At 40.4% G+C, this 18,404-nt stretch overlaps 1 protein-coding gene across 2 annotated transcripts in view; it reads left to right on the top strand.

The window, feature by feature from the left end:
• The window catches only part of LOC110499392 (myomesin-2), a 36,976-nt gene extending 19,390 nt beyond the window's left edge, over positions 1-17,586 (top strand). For both annotated transcript variants that reach the window (XM_036956247.1, XM_036956248.1), the window contains 16 exons: positions 125-287; positions 750-856; positions 1,225-1,269; positions 3,377-3,513; positions 3,988-4,132; positions 4,232-4,294; positions 5,096-5,163; positions 5,395-5,508; positions 10,956-11,043; positions 11,152-11,190; positions 11,732-11,837; positions 12,784-12,947; positions 14,882-14,918; positions 15,166-15,188; positions 15,284-15,339; positions 16,442-17,586. In XM_036956247.1, the coding sequence (XP_036812142.1) occupies positions 125-287; positions 750-856; positions 1,225-1,269; positions 3,377-3,513; positions 3,988-4,132; positions 4,232-4,294; positions 5,096-5,163; positions 5,395-5,508; positions 10,956-11,043; positions 11,152-11,190; positions 11,732-11,837; positions 12,784-12,947; positions 14,882-14,918; positions 15,166-15,188; positions 15,284-15,339; positions 16,442-16,903 (1,817 nt within the window). In that variant the 3' untranslated portion in view covers positions 16,904-17,586. The remainder of the gene's footprint in view (positions 1-124; positions 288-749; positions 857-1,224; positions 1,270-3,376; positions 3,514-3,987; positions 4,133-4,231; positions 4,295-5,095; positions 5,164-5,394; positions 5,509-10,955; positions 11,044-11,151; positions 11,191-11,731; positions 11,838-12,783; positions 12,948-14,881; positions 14,919-15,165; positions 15,189-15,283; positions 15,340-16,441) is intronic.
• Positions 17,587-18,404: the final 818 nt, after the last annotated feature.

Raw genomic sequence — 18,404 nt, 5'->3', positions numbered from 1 at the left:
ATCTCTAGGATGCTGCACTACCCTACTATGACTGTACCAAAACACACATCTCTAGGATGCTGCACTCCCAGATGTTTATTGCTGTTGCCTGTCAACTTCACTCTTTGCTTTGTCACTCCAAAAGGTGCCCAGGAGATGACCTGCACAGTGGACGAGGAGTCAGGTGACCTCATCCTGTCATTTGAAAGTTGTCAAATTACAGAGAGCTCCCACTTTGTGTGGAAGAAATTCTACAAGGAAATCACTGACTTCTCCAAAGGCATTGTCATCAAAACAGAGGGCAATATGTAAGCTATGCACCAAACTTGTCAACAGATCAAATATATTTCAACAAAACAAAACGTTCAAGAATTATTAGTAGTGATTCAGAAGTGTGTAATATACCCACATTGATGTGCTCAGTATCTCCTGGGCTCTACATTATCCAGTGGTGTGCCTTTGTTTATTTCTATATTATCCAATGGTGTGCCTTTGTTTATTTCTATATTATCCAATGGTGTGTCTTTATTTATGTATTTCTATATTATCCAATGGTGTGTCTTTATTTATGTATTTATTTCTACATTATCCAATGGTGTGTCTTTTATTAATTTATTTCTATATTATCCAATGGTGTGTCTTTATTTATGTATTTCTATATTATCCAATGGTGTGGCTGTTTTGATTTCTATATTATCCAATGGTGTATCTTTATTTATTTATTTATTTCTATATTATCTAATGGTGCGTCTTTATTTATTTATTTCTAGCTCTAAGCTTATTTTCAAACACCCAGACCAGGGGGATATGGGTTGCTTCTCCGTTGCTGTAACTAACACTGATGGTGTTTCTGCCAGCCATGAAATCCATGCCGAAGGTAGGCCCTGGCTGGGGGTCGATCATAAACAGGAGGTTACTTATTTATAACCCTCATTCAGGATCATGGTATAAAATAGATTTAGTCCATACATGCATGCATACTGTACTAGTACATCTAAATCAACACAACAGCATGTCGTTATACGGCAGATGTTGGAGTCAGAAACAATAGTGGTGCCTTTCACTGTTTTTCATAAATATGATATGATGCCGTGATACGGGACATGCATGTCTGGTCTTGTGCAGTGCAGACAACTGTTACTGTCGAAATGTATGATGAAGTTCCATGTAAAAAGGAATCGCTGTGGATGATATTGGATCATTACAATGCTGAAATACACTCTCCCTTGTTTACCTCTATTACAGAGCTGGAGAAAATGCTGGCAAAGAGCTATGGTATTCGACACCCAGGTAGGTTTTGTTCTGAATGATTTAATATGGCTTTTCTATTTTCAAAGAGAAAAGGAATGTCCGCTACTCTGGTATGGAACTTGTGATTTAATCAGACACACAAAAAAGATCAGAGTTGGATCTTTGTCAGGTCATTTTCTATTTTCACTCTCATAAATAATTGGTTCCCATCAAATAACCATTTGGAATACACAGCTCAGGGTAAAAGGTCAATTTTCGTAGTTTTGTTTTGCTTGTATAATGGGTTTAAACTGTAGGGGCGTGTGTGCTGTTGTAGACTGGTAATGCGGGTTCATGTAAACCACATACAGTGCCTTGCGAAAGTATTCGGCCCCCTTGAACTTTGAGACCTTTTGCCACATTTCAGGCTTCAAACATAAAGATATAAAATTGTATTTTTTGTGAAGAATCAACAACAAGTGGGACACAATCATGAAGTGGAACGACATTTATTGGATATTTCAAACTTTTTTAACAAATCAAAAACTGAAAAATTGGGCGTGCAAAATTATTCAGCCCCTTTTACTTTCAGTGCAGCAAACTCTCTCCAGAAGTTCAGTGAGGATCTCTGAATGATCCAATGTTGACCTAAATGACTAATGATGATAAATACAATCCACCTGTGTGTAATCAAGTCTCCGTATAAATGCACCTGCACTGTGATAGTCTCAGAGGTCCGTTAAAAGCGGAGAGAGCATCATGAAGAACAAGGAACACACCAGGCAGGTCCGAGATACTGTTGTGAAGAAGTTTAAAGCCGGATTTGGATACAAAAAGATTTCCCAAGCTTTAAACATCCCAAGGAGCACTGTGCAAGCGATAATATTGAAATGGAAGGAGTATCAGACCACTGCAAATCTACCAAGACCTGGCCGTCCCTCTAAACTTTCAGCTCATACAAGGAGAAGACTGATCAGAGATGCAGCCAAGAGGCCCATGATCACTCTGGATGAACTGCAGAGATCTACAGCTGAGGTGGGAGACTCTGTCCATAGGACAACAATCAGTCGTATATTGCACAAATCTGGCCTTTATGGAAGAGTGGCAAGAAGAAAGCCATTTCTTAAAGATATCCATAAAAAGTGTTGTTTAAAGTTTGCCACAAGCCACCTGGGAGACACACCAAACATGTGGAAGAAGGTGCTCTGGTCAGATGAAACCAAAATTGAACTGTTTGGCAACAATGCAAAACGTTATGTTTGGCGTAAAAGCAACACAGCTCATCACCCTGAACACACCATCCCCACTGTCAAACATGGTGGTGGCAGCATCATGGTTTGGGCCTGCTTTTCTTCAGCAGGGACAGGGAAGATGGTTAAAATTGATGGGAAGATGGATGGAGCCAAATACAGGACCATTCTGGAAGAAAACCTGATGCAGTCTACAAAAGACCTGAGACTGGGACGGAGATTTGTCTTCCAACAAGACAATGATCCAAAACATAAAGCAAAATCTACAATGGAATGGTTCAAAAATAAACATATCCAGGTGTTAGAATGGCCAAGTCAAAGTCCAGACCTGAATCCAATCGAGAATCTGTGGAAAGAACTGAAAACTGCTGTTCACAAATGCTCTCCATCCAACCTCACTGAGCTCGAGCTGTTTTGCAAGGAGGAATGGGAAAACATTTCAGTCTCTCGATGTGCAAAACTGATAGAGACATACCCCAAGCGACTTACAGCTGTAATCGCAGCAAAAGGTGGCGCTACAAAGTATTAACTTAAGGGGGCTGAATAATTTTGCGCGTTTTCGATTTGTTAAAAAAGTTTGAAATATCCAATAAATGTCGTTCCACTTCATGATTGTGTCCCACTTGTTGTTGATTCTTCACAAAAAAATACAGTTTTATATCTTTATGTTTGAAGCCTGAAATGTGGCAAAAGCTCGCAAAGTTCAAGGGGGCCGAATACTTTCACTGTAGTTCCATGTAAACCACACAACTGTTAATCCCAGAAAATAGTTTTTGTCAGCCCTCACTCCATCAACGTTTTTAGCATGTGGTTCATCACAGCTTATTCTTATGCTTTGAGAAGGGAAATGTCTTCCTTTGAACAAAACCTACCTCTATTTGCATCACCTTCTTCCATTATTGTTTCTGCTTCCACAGTGATCCCTCTAAAGACTCAGCTGGCCTACAAGATTCTGGAGCGCGGCCGCATGCGCTTCTGGCTGCAGGCTGAGCACATCTCCTCTGCTGTCACCTATAAGTTCTTAGCTAACAACAATGAACTCTCACCGACTAATGTAAGACTCTCCTCCTTATTCCTGTCAACTCTAAACCGACATACTGTCTTTGTCCGAAATGGTGCCCTATTCCCGACATAGTGCACTTTTGACCCCCATTCCTTATTTAGTGCACATCTTTAGACACCTTTTTGGCATACAGTGCACAACTCCTGACTAGAGGTTCTAGGAGGCTGACCCTATGGGTCTCTGGTCAAAAGTAGTGCACTATACAGGAAATAGGGTGTAGTTTCAGACACAACACTGTCATTGAACTCACAATGGACTTGCACAGACAACTTTTTTTTCTCTTTGTACTATTAATTCTACTCTATCATCACTATGTCATGGCATGAATAGACTTTTATAGCCAAGACTAGAGTGGATTACACAACATATCCACATTATTGGATTCGCCCATTACGATTCCTCAACATTCACTTAATATGAGTCCTCTCATGTAAACTTTCTTGGTGTCTTCTTCTGTGTTCTCAGCCAAATCATGCGAGTCATGACGTTGAGGCTGGCATCATTGAGTTTGTGCTGGATCATTTCACAGAGGATAGCGAGGGCACCTTTACTGTTCAGATCGAGGATGGCAAAGCCAGAGGACAGTCCTCTCTGGTGCTTGTCGGAGCTGGTGAGAGCCTGTCTGCTGTGGGGGTTGTGCTCTAATCCAGGGTTGGGCTCCATGAGAGATCCAGGACTTATCCCCTGTATCACTTTGTTTGGGTTGTAGATTTCAAGGCAGCTCTCGCTGACGCAGAACACCAAAGGAGCGAGTACGTCAGAGTGAAAGACGGTAACAGTGTTTCAAAATATGTAGTCTTCTAGTCTTTGGGAAATTCATTATGCAGTCCTCTAGTCTTTGGGAAATTCATTATGCATTCCTCTAGTCTTTGGGAAATTCATTATGCAGTCCTCTAGTCTTTGGGAAATGCATTATGCAGTCCTCTAGTGTTTGGGAAATTCATTATGCAGTCCTCTAGTGTTTGGGAAATGTATTATGTAGTCCTCTAGTGTTTGGGAAATTCATTATGCAGTCCTCTAGTGTTTGGGAAATGTATTATGTAGTCCTCTAGTGTTTGGGAAATTCATTATGCAGTCCTCTAGTCTTTGGGAAATTCATTATGCAGTCCTCTAGTCTTTGGGAAATGCATTATGCAGTCCTCTAGTGTTTGGGAAATTCATTATGCAGTCCTCTAGTGTTTGGGAAATAATTATGCAGTCCTCTAGTGTTTGGGAAATCATTATGCAGTCCTCTAGTGTTTGGGAAATCATTATGCAGTCCTCTAGTGTTTGGGAAATTAATTTGAGTAATATTTAAATTAGGTATGAATTTCAAATACTAAGATGATGATTTGATATCATAATGTTTTTTTCCTTCAAAATGGTTGACATTATTTATGGCAGCCACACACTGTTATCACACCTGCAAATCCATAAGCCACCCATTGTTACAAGGATATTACAAAGACACAAGGGTGTTATTAGCAAAACAATTGATGAAATCTGACCTTCATATGCCCGCTCTTCACCCTCCCTCCCTCTATCCCCCCCTCTCTCCCTCCCACCCTTTCTGTCTCTCTTGCCCTCTTTCCAGGCCCCCACTTCAGTGAGTTTTTGTCAGTCCATGTCGGGGATGACTGCTCTGTGGCACTCATCTGCAAGGTAATTAAACATTCACCGAAAGTACAATTAGATTAAGCCAAGAGATTAAATGGAAATGATGGCATGAGTTATCGCTACTGCCAATCTAAACGACAAACACAGTCAGCATGATTCACCTCAGTCGTTGTTCTCCTGCGTTGACAGATGGTGTTGTTGTAATGCAGGCATGCGTCTTTGTTTGGGCTGGTTCACCTACCTGTGGGGTATGGGTTCTGTTGTTTCATAATGCAGGTGGATAATCTGAAGAAGGAAACTGCGCTGCACTGGTTTAAGGATGGCGTTGAGATTACCCCTGAAGGGCCAGTCAATCTGGCATCTGGAACCTGCAAGCTTCCTATTTCCCTGGTAATTGTATCACACAGACACACACCTTCTAATTAAGTGATAATGCCCGATAAGCCAGTGTTTGCAGGATATATTGGCACGGGTGTTGTCAAGCCCGAGACGAAGTCGAACTGTGCCAATATATCCTCCAAACACCGGCTTCAAGGACATGTTCACTTTTATACAAGAGGTTACCAACATATTAAAATAATGATTGACATATTTTCATTAAAAAAAAGAAGTTTTTTAGATTAATTTATTAATACTATTTCATCCTTCCACAAGATATAGTCCCAACACAAATCTAGGGTTGCTACCCAAGCCTGCTGGTTGTTCATTTTATTGATTCGGTTGCCATAGACGCAACCCAGTCATTCAGTCTTTTTGTTCTGTATCTATGGACGCGACCCAGTCATTCAGTCTTTTTGTTCTGTATCTATGGACGCGACTCAGTCGTTCAGTCTTTTTGTTCTGTATCTATGGACGCGACCCAGTCATTCAGTCTTTTTGTTCTGTATCTATGGACGCGACCCAGTCGTTCAGTCTTTTTGTTCTGTATCTATGGACGCGACCCAGTCGTTCAGTCTTTTTGTTCTGTGTCTATGGACGCGACCCAGTCACAGTCTTTTTGTTCTGTATCTATGGACGCGACCCAGTCGTTCAGTCTTTTTGTTCTGTATCTATGGACGCGACCCAGTCGTTCAGTCTTTTTGTTCTGTATCTATGGACGCGACCCAGTCGTTCAGTCTTTTTGTTCTGTATCTATGGACGCGACCGAGACGTTCGTTCTACATTTTCCATTGCCGTACTGCTTGCTAGCTAGCTAACTACAACTAACTTAGAATCACGTCAAACGTTAAAAAAAAAAGAATAACAAAAGTAGCTGCATTTGTCTAAGCTGTTTTCTAGTGACATTTATTTGGATACATACATAACAATGAGCTATTGAGGAGCGGTTTTGCCTGGCGTAGAACATGTAATATCTCTTCAGGACGCTGTTGTTCAGAGAAGCTAGCCAACAACACGGCTAACACAATCACTTCAAATTGAAGCTGGAAAGACTGCAAACTAGCTGCACTTCGTTTTGTTTGACCTTTTTTCAAATGACATTTCTTTGTACAGTGTCTTTGGAAAGAACTCAAACCCCTTGACTTTTCCACATTTTGGTAAGTTACAGCTTTACCCCATAATGATAAAGCAAATACAGGTTTTTAGACATTTTTACAAATTTATAAAAAATGAAAAACAGCAATACCTTATTTACTTAAGTATTCAGACCCTTTGCCATGAGACTCGAAATTCAGCTCAGGTGCATCCTGTTTCAGTTGGTCATCCTTGAGATGTTTCTTCAATTCGAAGGAATTGTCTGTAGAGCTCTGAGAGCTTCTGCAGCATTGAAGGTCCCATCATTGAAGGTCCCATCATTCTTAAATAGAATACATTTGGAACCACCAAGATTCTCCCTAGAGCTGGCCACCCGGGCAAACTGAGCAATCGGGGGAGAAGGGTCTTGGTCAGGAAGGTGACCAAGAACCAGATGGTCACTCTGACAAAGCTGCAGAGTTCCTCCGTGGAGATAGGAGAACCTTCCAGAAGGACATCCATCTCTGCAGCACAAAAATCAGGCCTTTATGGTAGAGTGGCCAGACGGAAGCCACTCCTCAGTAAAAGGCACATGACAGCCCGCTTGGAGTTTGCCAAAGGGCATCTAAAGACTCTCAGGCCATTAGAAACAAGATTATCTGGTCTGATGAAACCAAGAGAGATCCTAGATGAAATCCTGCACCAGAACGCTCAGGACATCAGACAGGTTCACCTTCCAACAGGACAACGACCCTAAGCACAGCCAAGACAACGCAGGACCGACTTTGGTACAAGTCTCTGAATGTCCTTTAGTGGCCCAGCCAGTGCCCGGACTTGAACCCGATCTATCATCTCTGGAAAGACCTGAAAATAGGTGGTCAGTGACGCTTCCCATCCAACCTGACAGAGCTTGAGAGGATCTGCAGAGAAGAATGAGAGAAACTCCCCAAATACAGGTGTGCGAAGTTTGTAGCATCATACCCAAGAAGACTCGATGCTGTAATCGCTACCAAAGGTGCTTCAACAAAGTACTGAGTATTCCATCGATCCATGTTTAAAACATACAATATACTTGCACTGAAGCTCCTCAACAACTGCATCACATTAGTCATCTAACAGACTCACATCCAGAGCGACACACAAAAGCAACCAGGGCCATCCTCCCCTCAGCAGCCACCCTGGTTGCTTCTGTGTGTCGCTCTGGGTGGGAGTTGGTTAGATGATTCATGTGATGTAGCTGTTGAGCGGCTTCACTGCAAGTATACGGTATGTTTTAAACATAAAAAAATATATACTGTATATATTTGCATTTTAACGTCATAGATTTAGCCCGTGGTAATTTATGGAATAGACACCTGCTGGAATGCGCTTTTAACCAATCAGCATTCAGGATTAGACTCACCTGTTGTATAAAGATTGAACAAAAGACTGGTAACTGCCAAAATAAAGGAAACATCAACATAAAGTGTATTAATAGGGTGTTGGGCTCTCACGAGCCACCAGAGCCGCCAGAACAGCTTCAATGCTCTTTGGAATATATTCTACAAGTGTCTGGAACTCTATTCGAGGGATGTGACACCATTCTGTACAGCCACTGCAGACATCAGATTGACCATGCAGAGCTTTTAAGCATGATGGGATGTTTTAATTGCTTAACTACCTCAGGAACCACACCTGTGTGGAAGCACCTGCTTTCAACATACTTTGCATCCCTCATTTACTCAAGTGCTTCCATTATTTTACCTGTACATATAATAGCAGGTGTTACTGTATGTGGACAATAGGCAGAAGCACAATTACATTTCTTGGAAACCCAGTAGTTTGGATAGTAGTCTACAGTAAAAGGACCTTGGAGTCTGGTAAACCGGGTTAGGCACATTCATCCTATGACTTCATTGCTGGAAATCTCAAGGCAGTCATTGAGAACAGAATTGTTGTTGAGTACATTTCTGAGCAGTCCTGTGACTTTCCATATCATCTAGACATGATCGGGACAAGCCAGGTCCAAGTTAGTCATACTAATACTCTAATACTGTATTACCCTTGTTTGTGTTGTTGGAGGGTTCTATCCGCCTACACAGTCATGCTGTCAGTTCACAGGATGTTGGTTTTATCCGCCTACTTTATACCACAGGATGTTGGTTTTTGGTGGCACTTTAGTTGGGGGGGACATGCTCATGGTATTGGCTGGGGCGGTATGAGTGGAATGGTATCAAGTAAATCAAACACATGGTTTGATGCCATTCCATTCGCGCCGTTCCAGACATTATAATGAGCCATTTTGCCCTCAGCAGCCTCCACTGTTTCACACAAAAAGACAAGAGACAAACAGCCAGCAAAACATGCGTGATGTAATGTGATGTAATGTAATGTAAGGGAAGTAAGAGGTGCAGTCGAGGTGAATTTTGACTTGAGGTCCTAGGGGCACCAGTCATTTATAGGAAACAAGAGGAATAACCCTGAGGGGAAGAAGATGAGCAGCTCGATCTTCAGTAAAGCTCCACTGTCATAGAAAGCAGTCACTTCCAATTATGTCATTATAAATATTCACACCCTGCAATCGTACTCTGTCCTCACAAAGCTATGAGATGGAAGAGGTTACTCTGAGCCTGTTTGACATTGGCCACATGTAAATGCCAGAAGTGGTGAGAAAAATTATATGAAATTGAGACAATAGCTAGGTTTGCATCCAATTGGCAATAGATTTTCATGCGAATATTTAAAAAAAAAATATTCAAAAATGTTTTTCACCAGTGGTATGTTTCCACCAAACTGACTCGTTGCAGATAAAAGTCAGCTTAAATTGTGACTTACCAAATACAAATGTAAAGTTCAATGTGTTTCCATCGTATTTACAACTCTAGCGATAGTTTTGCAAATGTGTCTACTCTGGTCTTGGCATGTGCACACTAGCCAACAGCTTGTAGATGCAGTGCGGGTAGGCTGTGCGGGTAGGCTAGTCAACATGTTGAGATTATTATGGATAATAGCGAGAATATTTTTATCTATCAAATGGCAGTCACGCATCAATACCATCTCATCAGAATAAGACCCTTGGTATTTATTAGAAAGGAGCATCACGCTCATCACTGTGCCCTTTCATCACCCTGTGAAGTTCATCATAACTTATTTCATCTGTAGCCTAATAAACTGCATGGTTTCCCCAGTTGTAGTGGGAGAAGTAGACTACATACCATATCATCGCGGAATGATACTTCGATATGATGGTTATTATATCAATATTTGCGCATAAAGGCCTTCCACTGCCATTTCGTGCGTGATACATTTTATCAGCAGAAAAAGAAAGCACCAATGTTGAACTAACAAATGATCTGTCAGCATTTATAAAATTGTACTGAAACTTCCTGTTTCCATCACAGCTGTTTTTACAAAATATGGTTTGACTTTACTCATGTAAAAATTGTGGATGGAAATGTGGTTAGAGACAGTGTATGAACCGGAATTGACTAAAGCAAAACAATTCTAATCTCAATGTAAGGATGTTAATCATGCTTACGTGGTCAATGCTACTATTACAGAGGGTAGGCCTATCTATTGCATTCCAATTTGAGGCCTATCTACTGCATTCTAATTTGAGGCCTATCTACTGCATTCCAATTTGAGGCCTTTCTACTGCATTCCTATTTGAGGCCTATCTACTGCATTCTAATTTGAGGGGTATCTACTGCATTCGATTTTGAGGCCTTTCTACTGCATTCTAATTTGAGGCCTATCTACTGCATTCTATTTTGAGACATATCTACTGAGACATATCTACTGAGACATATCTACTAATTTGAGACATATCTACTGAGACATATCTACTAATTTGAGACATATCTACTGAGACATCTACTAATTTGAGACATATCTACTGAGACATATCTACTAATTTGAGACATATCTACTGAGACATATCTACTAATTTGAGACATATCTACTAATTTGAGACATATCTACTGAGACATATCTACTAATTTGAGACATATCTACTGAGACATATCTACTAATTTGAGACATATCTACTGAGACATATCTACTAATTTGAGACATATCTACTGAGACATATCTACTAATTTGAGACATATCTACTGAGACATATCTATACTAATTTGAGACATATCTACTGAGACATATCTATACTAATTTGAGACATATCTACTAATTTGAGACATATCTACTAATTTGAGACATATCTACTGAGACATATCTATACTAATTTGAGACATATCTACTAATCTGAGACATATCTACTGAGACATATCTATACTAATTTGAGACATATCTACTAATTTGAGACATATCTACTGAGACATATCTATACTAATTTGAGACATATCTATTCTAATTTGATTCCTGAAATGTTTTTTTTTTATCCGACCTAGTTCTCCAAGGCTTCCACTGGCATTTACAAAGCTACCATCAGTGACGACAGAGGAAAGCATCAGTCCCAAATTGAAATATCTGGCCATGGTAAATACTATTATCATTATAAATGATACCATGTTGTATGTGAAATATATTGTCTTACTGTGAACATACTTTGAATGTAATTTTGTTCTATCAACATCTCTCTTACAGCTTTTGATGAAATTATCAACAAGCTTTCTAAACTTGCTGGTAGGTACAAATATCTTCAAGTTTAGCTTGCTTGATTGCCACTTTCCTTTTTTAGTATACTTAGCATATCTTAGCATGCTTTAACATACTTTAGCATACTTTTAAAAACGTATTTCAGTTTATTCTACTCATTATTCAACCAGGGCAATAAATCAGTTGGACTTGATTGTTAGATTACAGATAATGTGTTCCTCACACAGTTCTGTGGTTTTTCTCAGTGCAGCTAAATCAGTGCAGCAAAACTAATGAGGCGGATTACACAGCCAGTGGGCATATCAAGGGTCTTGTTACTCTACCCTCATGAACTGGGCTGAAGTAACAAATCTGTACCTGTCGTCCTAGCCTGAAATCTTATCCCCATTACAGCATTTGTTGTGCTGATTTCCAATTCCCTGCACTCGCCAACCAATTAGTAAACCACAGCAAGTCACCAAGTTGTGTCTATCTAAGAAGATATATTATTAATTTAAGAGACGTATAGAACATATATGTCAGCATATGTACACTAAAGGACGCTTGGGTTTTCCTTTTCGCTCACCAGGATCCTCTGCAACTGAGTTGGCAATTCACTGCACAGCAACAGGCATTCAGCTCCAATGCCACATGAAATACTACACAGAGGAGATGAAAATCCATTGGCTGCACGTGTAAGCATATGCTAAGTATTTAAATATGGGGGGGTGGGGGTCTTTTCTTTTCTTAAATTATGCAGAGAATGCGAAATTATGGAAATGTTCATGTAAATATAATCCACACAAGGTTTTATCCCAAGGCGTAACATGAGCCAGGCATGTAAACATGATTTGAGATTTTGTCAAAAATTGTGACTCTTTAGTAAAAATGTACAACAACAGTGACACCAGAGCCTTTCTTCACACACAAACAACACAAAACAAATATAAACTCTCACTAATGCTCTGTCCTAAGGAAATATTTAGTAGGCCTACCTAGCAGAATAGCTACAGGATAATTAAAAAAACACTTGTGGGAAGTCATCGGTTACAGCAGCTTGTGTAAGGCAAGCCAGTTTCAGCTAAACCATGCGTGGGTCTTCTCATCCCTGTATGAACGTTTTGAAGTAGCTGCTTCGGGTTTTTCTTTCTTCTGGCGTGCATGGCATAGACAAGGGGAGCATGTTTCACAGCACGGCAACAATTTCACACGCAATGACTGAACAAAGCTCACCATTTCCCATGATTCCTCACAAATTTGAGCTTGGCAAATTTCAGGTCCTCCCTGCCTGCCAAGAGGGCCATGGCACATAAATAACATAATGATGATGCTCAAATGGTCCAGAAAGGCAACTGCAGCTGGTCATTATTTGATAAACTACTAGAAAATGACACTTATTATGAGAGAAATTAGGAAATTCTACCATTATCATTAGAATCAATCACAATTTCATGTTATGTTTGTATGATCCTAATTAGGTCCTCATTGAGCTACCTGTGAATTAGTTTATACAATTTTTCATTGACTGCTCTTTAGGGGCTTACTCAATCCAACACAATGGATACCTTCAATAGCAGTGTTTTTTCAATCCCAAAACAATAATTATTATGCTCCATCTGTTCCTCCCCTTTATCATTCCAGGGAAAGGAAACTCTCTCACTCTGAGAAGGTGCGTATTGGAGGTACCCCAGCCATGGCCACTATGGAGATCATTGAACCCACAGACAAGGATAAGGGTCTTTACCACATCCAGATAATAGATACGGATAAGACCTATACTCGCACCATCGACCTCTCTGGAAACGGTAAGCCAGATCATATAGACAGTATATATGCCGTCGTACTTGTCCTTTAACAACCCACTTCTCCTTCCGTCTTGCAAATAGCATAACACATGAACGCAGTGATATTAGCACATTCAGCATGTATGAACCTCAAGAACAATACCAGGATAATGGTAATCTGTAAATGATACACCTGATCAATGGAGTTCACCATTTTAGATATTCACATTCATTCGTATGCATTGGATTCCCAGCCCAGTCTTCATTAGTGTGTGTACCTAACATCTAAATGTTGAAAAAAACGGAGGTTGTATATCATTACCATTTTTTTCTGGCAGTATATCAATGAGGTGGAGTCTTCAGCTGGACCACAGTAATGAGAACACTGCGCATTTTTATCAAAATGACCAACTACTAAAAACTGTTGTAGTTTTTATCATACCACATACCAACTATTGGCCACTCTACTGTAGTCCTGCCACGGTAACCCATGCCATGTCCAGTTTCACACTGATTTCTACATTTATAATACAAAGAAAAGGGCATCTCTGCAGCTGGGTACACAGAAGCATGCAGCATATTTAGGCTAATCCGGTGGATGAAATAACAGGAACAACAATATCAAAGGTGCAATCCTGGCTCAGACTTCAGTTAGTCAACAGACTGTTTGATGACAAACATAATCAAGGGCTGGTCCCTGACAGGTCATGCGATGTGTGGGCTGGAAACAGTAATGAGTGAGCGAGGATGAGCTATTTCAGGCAAAACACAACAACATTACAATAGTGAGGTACGATATGTTTCAGTGTGTGCAAATGAGGTAAGATTAGGGAGGTAAGGCAATAAATAGGCCATAGTGGCGAAATAATTACAATTTAGCATTAACACTGGAGTGATAGATGTGCAGAAGATGAATGTGCAAGTAGAGATACTGGGGTACAAAGGAGCAAAAAATAAATAACAATATGAGGATGAGGTAGTTTGGTGGGCTATTTACAGATGGGCTATGTACAGGTGCAATGATCTGTAAGCTGCTCTGACAGCTGATGCTTAAAGTTAGTGAGGGAGATATGAGTCTCCAGCTTCAGTGATTTTTGCAATTCGTTCCAGTCATTGGCAGAAGAGAACTGGAAGGAAAGGCAGCCAAAGGAGGAATTGACTTTGTGGGTGACCAGTGAAATATACCTGCTGGAGCGCATGCTACGGGTGGGTGCTGCTATGGTGACCAGTGAGCTGAGATAAGGCGGGGCTTTACCTAGCAAAGACTTATAGATGACCTGGAGCCAGTGGGTTTGGCAATGAATATGAAGCGAGGACCAGCCAATGAGAGCATACAGGTCACAGTGGTGGGTAGTATATGGGGCTTTGGTGACAAAACGGATGGCACTGTGATAGACTGCATCCAATTTGTTGAGTAGAGTGTTGGAGGCTATTTTGTAAATGACATTGCCGAAGTCATGGATCGGTAAGATAATCCGTTTTAGGAGGGGATGTTTGGCAGCATGAGTGAAGGATGCTTTGTTGCGAAATAGGAAGCCGATTCTAATGTGAGTTTACAGTCTAACCAGACACCTAGGTATTTGTAGTTGCCCACATATTCTAAGTCAAAACCGTCCAGAGTAGTGATGCTGGACGGGCGGACAGGTACGGGCAGCGATCGGTTGAAGAGCATGCACTTAGTTTTACTTGTATTTAATAGCAGTTGTAGGCCACGGAGGGAGAGTTGTATGGCATTGAAGCTCGTCTGGATGTTAGTTAACACAGTGTCCAAAGAAGGTCCAGAACTATTGGCAATGTCGATGAATACGGCTGCACAGTATTGCACAGCTAATGGCTGTGTCCAGGCACTCCGCGTTGCATCGTGCATATTAACTATAATAAATAATAAATCATGTAATTGGAGATGTTTAATAATTACATGCATGAAAAGCCAATCTTTTCTTTCTTTTTCACAGCCTACGATAAAGCCTTTGCGGAATTCACAACTCTCAAGTAAGATAATCACGTCATAATTCTGTTCAGTGTATTCATTTCCGTGTTGTTTCATGCACATGTATGCAGGTCAATAATACTATATACATTTAATCTTCATTTCAGCTAAAACACAGCTTGAATTCCTATATAGTGTTAATGTATTGTGGTAATGCAGAGCATGTGTATGGAGTTACAGTCTTGGGGTGAAATATACAAAGCCTCACTGTGCTAATGAACTCACTGCCATTTTCCCCTTGTTTTCCAGAGAGGAAGCATATGCTGAAGCCAGTGAGTACATTCTCTTGTCATAATGCTAGATTGTGGCTCTGTGGGAATTTTCTGATTCGGACAATATTGTTATTATATAATATCTTCATTTTTAGAACGTGGCAAAGTGCTGGGCGGTCTCCCTGATGTTGTTACCATCATGGAGAAGAAGGTAATTGACATTTTATTTTGCAATTGAATACAATGATGGGAATATATTTAACACTAGAACAGGTCACCAGACATGGTTTAACACATTGCGAAGGTCAGTGTCAACTATCATAACCAGATGGATGCAGCTGATGTCCCCTGTAACCTACTGTTGCATTATGCACAGCACCAGTGATGGGAAAAGTTCCCAATTGTCATACTTGAGTCAATGTAAGCAAAATACTACTTGAGAAAAGTAAAAAAGTTTTGGGTTTAAATGTAATTACTAAAATATACTTAAGTATCATAAGTAAAAGTTTAAATAATTTCAAATTCTTTATATTAAGCAAACCAGATGGCACCATTTTCTTGTTTAGTTATTATTTACGGATAGCCAGGGGCATGTGTTTAGTGAGTCCTCCAGATCAGAGGCAGTAGGGATGACCAGGGAAGTTCTCTTGATAAGTGCGTGAATTGGACCATTTTCCTGTTCTGCTAAGCATTCAAAATGTAGAGTACTTTTGGGTGTCAGGGCAAAGGTATGGAGTAAAAAGTATATCATTTTCCTTAAAAATGTACTAAAGTAAAAGTTGTCGAAAATTGAAATAGTAAAGTACAGATACCCAATACAACTACTTAAGAGGTACTATAAATTATTTTTACTTAAGTACTTTACAGCACTGCACAGCACTGGAAAATCACTCTTAGGTGGAAGATTATGGAGTTATATTGCATTTCACAGCACCTCATGTCAGACTTCATACAGCATATGATATATTGCGGGAAAAACATAAACTGGGGTCCTTATGAAACACATGCGTGATGTATATGATAGGAATATTGTGTAGACATGTCAAATGGTTTGCATAATGGCAGAATAGAGCTACTTGTAAAGGTCACTGTAACTGCACCTCTCTCCAAAGTGACTACACACACTTGTTTGTAGTGTGATTGGTTATTTTACCTTGGGGCTGCAAGAGGGGAGAGACTAGGGATTTAACAAGACACGATAAGCATAGTAAACTCTGATTAAATCAAACAACAGCACTCCAACATTCCATCTTCTTCTGTTATATCTGTGTGGGTAACCAACGGTGTTTCAATTCCTTTGCCCTGCTTGGTAGACACTGAGTTTGACCTGCACAGTGTGCGGTGACCCCAAACCTCAAGTCACCTGGTTAAAAAATGGTGCAGAGGTGTATACCGATGACCAGTACTTGGTGTCCCTCGAATCCGGGAAGTTCGCCAGTCTCACCATCAAGCGTGTGTCCCTGGAAGACTGTGGCAGGTATACTATGACGGTGCAGAACAAATATGGAGGAGAGTCCGTGGATATCGTTGTGAGCGCCTACAAGCATGGAGACACGATTCCACAGGCCAAACCAACGCTAACGCCCAAGTCCATCATCCCACCTAAACGTCCTATTGAGATCCCAGGTCCCAAGGTTGTCACCCCTGCCCCTTCCCCAGCTCCTTCCCATGTCTCTTCTCCAGCCGGTGCCAAGTCCCCCACCTCTCCTAAGGGACTGAAGTCTCCCACCCCAGCTCGTAGCATGAAGTCCCCTACCCCAACAAGGAGAAAGTAAACAACCGAAGCACTTCAATTCCAAAGAGAGACAAGACGATGAAAAGTGATTGATCTTTTTGCATGAGTCATGAAATATAACTTTATTTAAAGCTAGAATCCTTTATTGAAACAATAACATAGCAACACCCCGTCTCTTTTGGTAAAAAGCGATGGGATGGCCCTGGTTATACAGTGTTAAAACAAGCTTTTGTGTTTTGATAGGGTATAACAGTTAAACTAATATCATGAGGCATTTAGAATTTATTTTCATCGAGAATCAGGTATATATCATTAATTTACAAGTCCAAAAATGTATGTTGCAACTAAGGATTCCAACGTTAAGACAAGATGTCTCTCATTTTTCACTGGGGGGGTTGTCATCAAGGTTTACTAAGCTGAATGTCCCTTCTAATGAACTTGTCTCTGTCTCACTTTGGGTGCTTTGGTAAAAATTGACCAGCTTTGATGGTTAGTTTATTACGTCTCTGTTTTAAAAGCTGCACTTTCAATTAGCTGGTGCAATGTTGAGGTATTGGCTGTCCCTACGGATGGATAACCCCAAAGTGCTGGACCTCCACTTAGCCCACAGCGGCAGGCGCGGCGATTCTAGTCACTGTCCCCAATAAATCACGTTACCCTTCTCGCCGCCGCATGTCTCCGCTTGCTTTTGTGCTAATAAAAAGGAGCAAAAATCACTTCTCACTGTGTGGTCCCTGAGCTGTTTACTGTTGGGTTCCAGCGTACACTCACCCAAGGTGTCTGAATGCAGTCGCAATGTAAAATATGTAAGCGATTAGAGTGGCTATAGGCCTATCTGAATCACATCAGCACTTTTCCTTACCTCTTTGCCCACTCTCATTTTCAACTCCACAAATCAATTCATGTATATGGAGCACCTATGGCTGTTTGCCCACTGACAACTTGCCATCAGATTCCCCACTATTCAATGGGAGTTGTTAATCAAGTATCTCCACAAGGATATTGTTAATAAATCACAATCACATGTCTAGTTTTGGCGGGAAAGGAATTCACTTTATTCATGTTGTGTACTCCTAACCTAATTGAGTATGTGCAATTCAAAAAGCCAAATATGAGTGCAAGCCAATTAATTATTTGCATCATACACTTTCTGGGTTGTGTCCTTTTTCCAAGTTCATAGTTGATAAACTGTTTCAGCTTGACATACTTCAAAGCCCTGTTCTGTCAAAAAGTCAATTTTCAACGGCACAGTTTTTTCTAATTTCAGTGATAAACTGGCTCCAGTAATCATTACACTGGAGTTGGGAGTTGATTGGAATAATTAAAATGGAGGAAATTGGTCTTATTTAGCTTTTGAAATCATTCTACATGTGACTTGAATTAAATCACACATATTTAATCATTGAACATTATTTCCTATATAAATCATAGTTTTATATAGCAACTTATATTAATCAACTCAGTACCTATTGTAGTTCCCCTCTATCACTCAAAAGTCGTACCCTGAGAAATGCTCATAATATTGATTATTGCTACTCGCA

This window comes from Oncorhynchus mykiss, chromosome 20 (genome assembly GCF_013265735.2).
Source record: "Oncorhynchus mykiss isolate Arlee chromosome 20, USDA_OmykA_1.1, whole genome shotgun sequence".
In the NCBI taxonomy this organism is placed as follows: Eukaryota; Metazoa; Chordata; class Actinopteri; order Salmoniformes; family Salmonidae; genus Oncorhynchus; species Oncorhynchus mykiss.
Note: the sequence above shows the minus strand (reverse complement) of the source record. Positions and strands in the feature narration are given on the sequence as shown.